The sequence below is a fragment of the Solea solea genome, chromosome 13, assembly GCF_958295425.1.
Source record: "Solea solea chromosome 13, fSolSol10.1, whole genome shotgun sequence".
NCBI classification, from domain to species: domain Eukaryota; kingdom Metazoa; phylum Chordata; class Actinopteri; order Pleuronectiformes; family Soleidae; genus Solea; species Solea solea.
The window spans coordinates 2,604,334-2,614,351 of NC_081146.1; the positions used below are offsets into that span (position 1 = coordinate 2,604,334).

Here is a 10,018-nt window from a genome sequence, read left to right on the forward strand (position 1 = left end):
TCTCAAATTACAGCTGAGAGTCTGCACTTTAAGCCCATGTTGATTATATAATTGTATCCTGAATATGTTTTCGTCAACAGCTAAAATAACAAAACTTGTGTCACTGTCCATGTGTCGTATGTTCACATAAAACAACAGGATTTTTGCACTGATGTGGAGGAAACATGATGTTTTCATGTCCTGCATGAAAACAACAGATGAGCCAGTTTTCTTGTTCATTGCAATCTCGTCTTCTCCTTCAGTAATTCTTGATGCAGCAGTTCAGTGACTGTGTCAGACGGAGTCTGCGCTCCGGTCATGCAGGAAGTGCTGAACGATTCTGTGAGCTAATCTTTTCAATGAACCGATTCTAATGATTCAGTTACACCGAAAACAACTGCTTTACAAGTCACTAGTTTGTGACACCACACAAAGACGACCCCGCCCACTTTGATTAGGTACAGTAATGGAAAACGACGTGACTGACACCAAACTGAGTAAAGCCGAGTAATGCTAGAACTGTATAATGGAAAAGCACCATAGATTTGTACAGCTACACTGTGCTGGTCCACCATCTTTCACATTAAAAACCACATTAGAATTTTGATTTACTTTCCCTGCACAAAGATGTTTGAAATGCATTTGCATTGTGGGCATGTTTTGTTTGTAAAAAAGCATTGGGCTCAGTGTGCCTCTGCTGCCTGGAGCATGAACCTTGGTCCTTCTGGCAGACAGTGGAAGATTGATTCACAGACTCAATGATATGCTTGACTGCTTTTTTGCTTTTCTCAATAGAGGCACATTTTTCCAGGTCCCTACAATACAATGAATCTCATTTACATGCAAAAACAATACCAGAAAAGAAATCATATAAAGCACACAATCATTTTTCATTACGTTTTTAGAGCAGCATCAAATCAGTTGTCAGTCTCTCCGTTGTAATTTGAGCCCTGTATCAATCTATAAATCAATCAGTTAGACCTTATTTATATACAGTAGCACCTTTCATTCAAATCAATGCAACCCCTCCCACCCATCGATCAACCCCAACAACACATAAGATTCACAAATATGAATATAGGAATTAGGAAGGTTAGATTATCACTATTACCAGTCTGTTCTTAATTTATTTGTTCTGGGTATTCTCCTGTGTTTTCCCTCATGGCTGAGTGTGTGATTCATGTTAACAGTCCAGTGATAGTGACCCATGAACCACCTGAGACAATGTTACGCTCTCAAAGTAACACCATTATCGCCAAAGTTAAAATACTGTGGTGTGAATAGACCGAGCAAAGTTTCACAGGAGGCAGATTTATTCTGGCCGCAAAATTAGATTAAGATGGAGCCAGAGATAAGGTGACTCTAATTACTATTACTTCATTTATACATGTTATTGTTTAACTTTCTACGCAATCTGGTCCAAATTCCTCATCTCTACAGTAGAAGAGTAGGTGATGTTGTTTAACGTATGATGATTTGCTGAGTAAACCTGGTATGGTTCCTTGCCCTTATACGTAAGAACATACAAGAAAAACACACAAAAAGTGAAAGGAACGTTATTTTAGAACCTTCTAGGACAGTGTTTTTCAATCCTGGTCCTCGGGGACCTCTATATCATGAGTTTTTGAGCTATTACTGCAGATGCAGAAGAATACCGAGTCATATGTCCGTACTTTTTACCTTCTGGAACTGCACCTGCAGTGTTGAGCGTCTCGGGCCTCCAATGATTGGTCAAATTTCATGGTAACGCAGATGTGGATGTCTGCGGAAGTTACAAAATATAGTTCTTAATAAGAAGTTAATATGATTTAAGTCAGGTTTACTAATGCTTTAATAGAGGATTTAAGGTAATTTGCTAGTTACCTTATAATACTGAATCAATATACAAAAAATATTAAAATAACTAATATTTAAACAAGAACAATGTTATAATGTTTTCTGTGTTGTTATACAGTAATAATACAAGCACAGTTTAGGTTTAAAGAATGAATGAGGGGTTCACTAAATTCTAATGTAATGAAGATATTACTAAAAACATAAAAAACAAACATGTTTTGTTTTTTTAAATTCAGCATTAATTTGCCATGCTGAGAAAATATTGGAGCATCATATGTGTTGTTAAAGAACTATAAGCCTAAAGGTATGGACATAGATTCTCCTGGTTTATGAGTATACACTGTTTTATAGCACATATCATAAGTGTATATTTTTGAGATATGACTGTAAAATGTCTTGGATAGCTCCATTCATCTTTATTACCTACCATTCATGCCCACTCCATTAAGAAAAACACACTCTGCGTTCAGAGTTAAGAGCTAAACCCTTTTATTGTCTTTTATTGTCTTTTGCTCTGGAATTGAGAGAAAATGGAAGAATCAAAGAAAATGTGAGTGGAAGAGGTTTTCATGATAAAAAAACAAGTATAGAACAAAACACACACATATGTGTGTGTAGGTGCATGTGTGTTCCTTATTTACATGTCCCACTGGCTGGCAGAGTGTTGCCCTTTGCACACAACCGGCGGAAAGGGCAGCCGTGCTCCAACATTGACACAATTGATATGTTTGCAGAGACGAGAGAGAGAGAGAGAGAGAGATAGAAGGCGGGTGGATAAGTGGAGGTCTATGAATCAGGTTTACTCGGTCAGATGGTTTAGTGTGAAGGGGTGAGAGGCAGAGAAAGAGGTCCTGGAGGGTCATACAAACGTCAGATTGTAAAGCTTTGTATAAAGTAACCGTGTCATCGCAGGGCATCACCACAGGTAACTGTGCCTTTTTGATTTACTTCATATCAACATCCTGCCATTTCCTTGGTGTCTGTACTCAACGGCCATGAACATGCTGGGAAGTTGTTTGAATGTTAAAACAGAAACATGCAGGATTTTTACCCTAATTGAAGTCATTGTGATGGTTAAATGTCTTGTTGTGGGGAGATTTGGGGGTTGTCTCCCGTCTCTACTGTCTGTTAGTGGCAAAACCTTCCTTGCAAGATCATGGCCACCAACCCAGAGTCCTCAGAATCAGGAGGTCTCAGGTCTCGCGTGAAACACGGCACTACACACACACACACATACACACTAGCCAGGTACTGGCTTTGAGATCCAGGCAGTGATAGCGTTATTTTAGAAGTTCATCATGGCAGAGCCGGTGAAAAATAAGCAGATTAAACCGCTGAAGCGAGGAAGAGGAAACGAAAAACACAGAAACATGACTCCATGAACATGGCTCCTTGTGTTCGGCGGCTCCGTTGAAAACAAATGTGTCGTACAACCATGTACTCTGTAACAGTAGAGGGAGCTCCGTAAAGAAAAAGGCATTTAATCGACCAAAGTTCCACTTTAACGGAGGCAATTATGGGCCACGCGGCGGTGTAGTGGCTAGCACTGTTGCCCGTCGGCAAAAAGACTCAAATCTGTTCGTACACTTTGACAATCTTTTTGTTGTGTGTCACCCAGTGAATACAACACCATATATGAAATAAATGATAAAAAAAGGTTAGCAAATTCAGCAGTTAATCAAGGAATTACCAATAGTATTCATGGCACAAATGTAAGGTATAGTACATCACAGGTATTCGAGTTCAAATAGGCATTCACACCTAAAGTTAGACAGATGTGACCCCGCTTTTTGCCCTGTGTCAGATGGGATTGGCTCCAGCGACCTGTGACCCTCCTGTGGAGGATAAAGCGGTAGAAAATGAATACACAGAGAGGAAGTGGCAACCAATATGAATTGAAAACTTCACATCAGGTGGATTAGGCTCCATTAATTACTCCAGTAAATCAATTTGGCCGAAGCTCTTCAAGTGGCGAGACAGGAGACAACTGTGTAAAATGATTATGACGCGGTATAAAGAGGTTATTTCATCCACTTGCAATTATTACGGAAAAGTGACGACAAGCCCCGGATGTTCTGATAAGGTCAGACTAATTACGGGGGAATGGACAGGTGGCTTATGTTTGCAGCAGCAAATCTCTGCAGTGCACGCGAGGGTGTTGTTTGAGAACACACTGGAATTAGCTGCCAATCGCTTTGCTGGGAATGACTCACCTGGGGAGTGTGTGAACGTGTGTCAGTAAAGTCTCTATTGTTTTCCAGTGTGAATGTGTGAATAATGTATGGTGGTGGGCTGCGGGGGGGGGGAGGAAGCGAGACAAAACAAAGACAAGGAAAAAAAGAAGAGAGTGTCAAAGCCAGCTTGGCGCTTGTTGCACATTCTCAGAGGAGAAGTTCTGTCAAGTCTGCGCTGACCTTTTCACTCTCCAGGCACGTTTACAGCTCTCCAATAGCTATCAAAATAATCTAGTTTCTCACTGCCCATCTCTCTGCTCCTGGCACATGCCTGCGTCACGTTCTCTCCCATTTCCACATCTGTACTCCCCCTTCCCTCCTGTGCAGACTGTTTTTCATTATTCTGCCCTTATGCTTAACCTCAGAATATCCTCCACTCTTTGCCACTGTGTTTTCATTTGTATTCCCTCGATCTGTTTATTTGTTTTTGTCTGATGATGCAAATGACTGCTGGTGCAGCACCAGTCTTTGGTTACTGTGGTTACTGTGGTTACTGTCACAGGCTGTTTTATTTTTCTGTTGACGTGATGAATTATTAAATCAGATTTGTGTCACTTTGCCTGCATTTACGTTGTTTAAAGCTGATCAAGTTCCGATTCCCTGCAGATCAATCTTGACATTAATTCATATTAATAACTACACGTGTCTTGCATCGAATTCTACAATTACTCCGTCAACGCAAATTATACAGTTTGTAAGACCACTTTATGATACACGATATGTAAAATAAGATATAACAATGGATACGACAAACATCCATGGAAGAGCGTGCCGTCCTCTGGAGCTATAGCTCACCCACAAATTGACTTGTGTCTCTGATTTCCCCCAATGGGGGAATCGATAAAGGTACATCTGTGGGTAAGTGCTTCGGTCGGGGTTTAAATATCTTTATTCTCTAACTTACAGATGATAAAACCATAAAGACTCTACAGCACACTTGAGAAATCGCTGGATAAAAAAGCATATAGAGGATTTATCAGAGGGGGAGTGGACTGAAATATGAGGGGACATGAGATGAATCCAAATGAATTATAAATATAAAGGTAGCAACAATTATGTCTTCTTACTGTAAAGTCTACCATGACTTGTAACCTAGCCACTTCTATGTTACTATAACTAAGTCAATACATGTTATAAACAGGTAGATATTATCTCACCTGTGTCCCACTCTCACAAATATGACATTTTCGGTTCTTGTTGATGCAAAAGGGTATTTGTGCAGCGACAGTTGCGTTCAGGTGCAACACACTTGTAGTTATGAATGTGAGCCATCAAATGTCATGTGTAATGAATAAGATTTGAATCGGATTAATCAATGTTCCTGGTAATCTGAATGGAGCCGCTGCTGAAAGAGCCATTAAGTAAATGTCAGTGAATTGAGTGGGTGTGAATCAGACCTCATTTGCATAAGCATCGATAATGTTTTCATCTTTAATCATGGCTGTTTCTGTATTCCAACATATTCCTCGCCTTTATCAGTCTGTTTCTCTCTCTCTCTTTTTTCATATATATAGACATAGACATGGACTTCATGTGGCTGTACTCGCTGAGTCAGTGCATCCTCGCTGTGGCTGTGATCGTGGTAAGTGTCAGGTTGTGCTTGGCGGTCAGTGGCACCGGCGCCGTGGCCGACAACCAAGAGGGAACCCAGACTGGCGGACGTCAACCCGGGAGCGTCTCCTGCTGTCTGCGGCTGTGCCTGGGTTGGGTGGGGGCAGTGGGGGGGGCACTGAAAGTCCCAGTAACTGTGTTACTCAACCTGCGGACCCCCCAGTGTCTGTACACCTGCATTACCTTGGTGTGTTTCCCCCTGCTGGTCAGGCAGTTTACCATGTTCCTGCTTATACTAATCACACTGGACACCCGCCTGCATGATCATCTGGCAAACAGGTGAGCTTGGAAAAAAGCTTGACTTTTAGTTTAAAGCTTCAGTGTGTTAAATTTAAGTTACGTTAATTTAATTGGGCGGAAATTGGAGATACGAGCTGGGTCGGCTCTATGAAGGCAGACGCCACCTTTTAACCCACAAAGGACAAACTAAACTGAAGGCTACATAGTTTCTCCAACACACTTTGAAGGGAAGGGAGCGAGGTGAGGGACAGTTAGCTGCAACGTACAAGTACACCAATAAATGTCGAGAATTTGTTTTTACATGAGGTCCCTTTAAGCCCTAGAAAAATAAAGCTTTATCACCCTAAATGTAGCGGTAATGTAAACCCATCTCTGTTTCCAACAAAACAGGTCAGAGAAAGAAGAAAAAAACAACACAACTCAAGGGCAAATTAACCATTTTAAGTCTTAAGTTTTTCCATGTTAAATTACTATCTAAATAAACTAAGATGAATTAAAAAGTATTAAGTGCTGTCGCAAGTTGTAAAAAAGTAAACTTGCTAAAAACCTTCCTGCCTAACGACAATGTTAACAGCCAGAGGGGGCGCATCTTAGTGACCTGGATGAACCCAAATAAGTCTGCCAGCGATTTGATTTTGATCCGCAGACACATCTGGCAACGACACCCTTATGGCCAACTTGAGAATCTCCTAAAAAAATGGAACCAATCACAAACCCCTGGCACGCTAGAGGCGGGCTTAACCCGATGACAGCAGAGAGGCGACGCCCAGTAGCTTGTGTATGCATCCAACATGGCGGCGTACGTCATCATTGGTCTAATTGGTTGTAAGATTCTCTGATTGCACACAGAAGCATTTTTCATCTCTGCCTCTTGACGACACCCATTCCAGACTCATACTGAATCTCAAATGAGATTGCTGGTAAAGAAGAAATGAGTTCACTCAGGTTTTGCGTGCCCACTGATGCCGGTCTGTGCCAATGCCATTAAAAACCCAACCCAAGTGCACCGCAGAGTCATTTGTCACGGAAGTGAATGCAGATTAAAATCATTCCCACTGTTTTTAATCAAACCCAGAATTAGACTGGATTTCTAACCATGTATAACCATCATAAGGTTTAACACCAATCCTCAGTGTAATTTAAAGAGTTATATAAGATGGACACGTGTGTTTTTTTCATGCAATTTCAATTGCATACAGCACTTAAATACTTTTTTACATGAGTGTGGTGGGGAGGGAAAGTGTGGGCGGCAACATTGGACCAACACTCTCAAGTGTGCTTTTAGCAGTAATGAAAAAAATCAATAAAAAGCAAAGAAAAGAAACAGTAAACATGTCAAGATGTGCTATTAACTGGAACACTAGTACATTAAACAGACTGTTTGCTCAGTGCTCATATAGCTGTTTCTTTATATGTGCTTCTGAGAGGTGGGCGAGTAAATATCAATAGGCTCAAGGCTTTTATGTTTGTGATTGACAATGAACCACAAATGCAGTCTTTCAGTGGAAAGTGGAGAGTACAACTAAGTAAAATATGTATTTTGTTCTTATCTTAAAGATTGCATTTTTGTTCACTTCACACTGATGGAACCAGTAACAAACAAAAGGCTCATACAAAAACAATTCCACACCTGCTTAAATCTACAATATCTTAAGAACACGTTTGTTGCATCATTTTACATCATGGCACATAGGAGTTGTTGATCGACTGCTGATTGTTAAGTTGCAAAAATCTGTATTTCCTATTGTAGCTGTTTGCAACAATAACAGTGTAACCTTGTTTCAAATATGTCCACATCCATGCTGTCTTTGGGTGGTAGGTACTCCTCCATGGTGACCCGTCGTCGAGCTCTGTGTGTGGTCCTGCTGTGCTGGGTGGCCTCTGTTCTGTCTTCCTTCGCACAGTTCTTCAGCTCCGATGTCGTCAACACCCGGAAAAATGGTGGTAGTGGTCCAAGCACAACTGGCCTTGAGCTGCAGGGCAACTGGACAACTTCTTTACCTCTCCTCACCCCTTCCACACTCCCATCATGGCACCACCATGACCGTAAGGTCATTGGGAAGCACCTTCCATACGGAGGCTTCCTGTCCAAGTTTTATGTGGAGGACATGCAGAACTTCACCTATGCTGAGATTCACCGCAGTCACTGGGTCGTGTGTTCTCCTGACACTGTTCTCACTCCCACATTTCTAGTCTATGTTCATGGGATGATGGCTTTTATGCTACCATTGCTTTGTCTGTCAGCACTTTACCTTAACATGCTCTGCATCAAGCACAGGAATATATCTATCGACCCTTCAAAACGAGATTCCTGCCAGGTCCGCACCCTGGCTCTGTCCCTCTCCCTTCTAGTTCTGCTGTGTCTGCCGATCCACGTCGTCCATGCTCTCTTGCTTTTCAATCCCAGCATCGACCCTCCAGCCTGTGTTCATGCAGTGGCCATGTTCCTCTTCCAGCTGTACAGCCTCGTTCCCCAGATTCTCTGCAAACCTTATTGTACAAAAGTAGGCGAAGAACGAACAACGTTCCCTATTTCTGTGCCCAACTTTCCACCTGTGGTAGCAGGAATATCCAGAGGGAAGTCTGTCAGATTGGCTCTGTGTGAGGCAGTGCAGGCAGCTCCGTGGTTATCAGCCAAACACTCCCTCAAAGCCAAAGTGTTCCCCGATGTCTGAGTTCTTGACACAATGGGAGACGTGATCTGTTGTATTAAAAGTAATCATTTTCAATAAAGGGATCTTTCGCGTCTGTTGGAGTGTAGTTGCATGAGGTAAGCTGTGTTTCTATTGTGCTATGGTTCGGTTTGGTACAGTATGGTGCGGTTTGGAATGGTACAGCCCTGGTTGAGGCTTGTGTTTCGACTGAGAACAGTAACTTTACTTAGTAGGCGAGGTGTGGGCTGTTCCATTGACGACCACTACACAATGTTGTGGACAAATTGGTGAGAAAGGAAATAACAGTCTTTCAACCAGGAATGGTCTTTCTTTAGTTTAATAAGCACACAAAGTTGCTTATAAATAATTAGGCTTTAACGCTATGATTCAACGTTCTCCTCTACAATAACACAGTCGCTCAGTCATAGAGATGGTTGGGTGTGGACAGGCACAGTTGCATATAGCTGCTTCTGCATGGATGAGATAAGAAGGTGGCTCATCCTTGTCTTATGTCCCTCCATCAAACTCTGACTATAGGTAAAACATAAACACCAAGAGTCAGAGAAAATATGATCAGGTCAAACATATTTATAAACAACACACTAATACATTACCAATACAATTTCCCACATCACACAACAGACAACAATGGAGGACATCCAACAGCTCTTTTATTCCTGCTCAGTCTGTGGCTGTCTCAACAAGAGGTCGAGCTTTGTTTGAATGGTAGAATGCTATTTAAAATTGCAGCAACTCTATATTTACATAATTTAAACAGCTGACTGTTGTAGGTGGAGCTACACTATATGGTCAAAAGTATTTGGCCGCACCTATTAACTCTTGATTTGGGGCTGGTTTTCAGGCTTTCGGCTAAACTATATTAATGCTTTAGCATACCAACACATTTTGGACTTGCTTTCCAAATTTGTGGGGACAGTTTGAGGAAGACCCTCTTCTATTTTAACATGACTGTGTCCCAGTGCACAAAGCAAGGACTATAGAGACATAGTTTGAGAATTTTGGTGTGGAAGAACTTGACTGGCCTGCGAAGAGACCTGACCTCAATCTCATCGAGCCCTTGAACAGCCAGGTCTTCTCGTCCAACATCAGTGCCTGACCTCATCAATGCTCTACAGAATGAAAGGGCACAAGTTCCTTTAGACTTCAAAATCTTGTGGAAAGCCTTCCAAGAAGTGTGTACACTGTTATATCTGCAAAAATCCTGAAATAAATGATGTCTTTATAGGCTCTGTGCGTCTGAATACCTTTATCCGTAGAGTGTACCTTATACCATACAATGTGACTGTGAGGAGTCACAGGGGGAAGGGGCCAAAAAAGGGAACGGTGGGGGCTGTATTTTTGGTACCTCTCCTAATAGAAACAAAAAAACAACATGTGCTGTACTGTACCAAACCAAACTTCTTGATGGCTATGGTCAGCGTTGCCCGCTCAGAGAACCAGCTT

General features: G+C 41.7%; 1 protein-coding gene across 1 annotated transcript; it reads left to right on the forward strand.

Moving 5' to 3' along the window:
• Positions 1-2,608: 2,608 nt before the first annotated feature.
• LOC131471643 (adenosine receptor A1-like) lies at positions 2,609-9,791 on the forward strand. The gene is made up of 3 exons (XM_058648296.1): positions 2,609-2,740; positions 5,564-5,939; positions 7,720-9,791. Exons 2-3 carry the CDS (start codon positions 5,572-5,574, stop codon positions 8,573-8,575), a joined length of 1,224 nt encoding a protein of 407 aa, XP_058504279.1. The 5' UTR covers positions 2,609-2,740; positions 5,564-5,571; the 3' UTR covers positions 8,576-9,791.
• Positions 9,792-10,018: the final 227 nt, after the last annotated feature.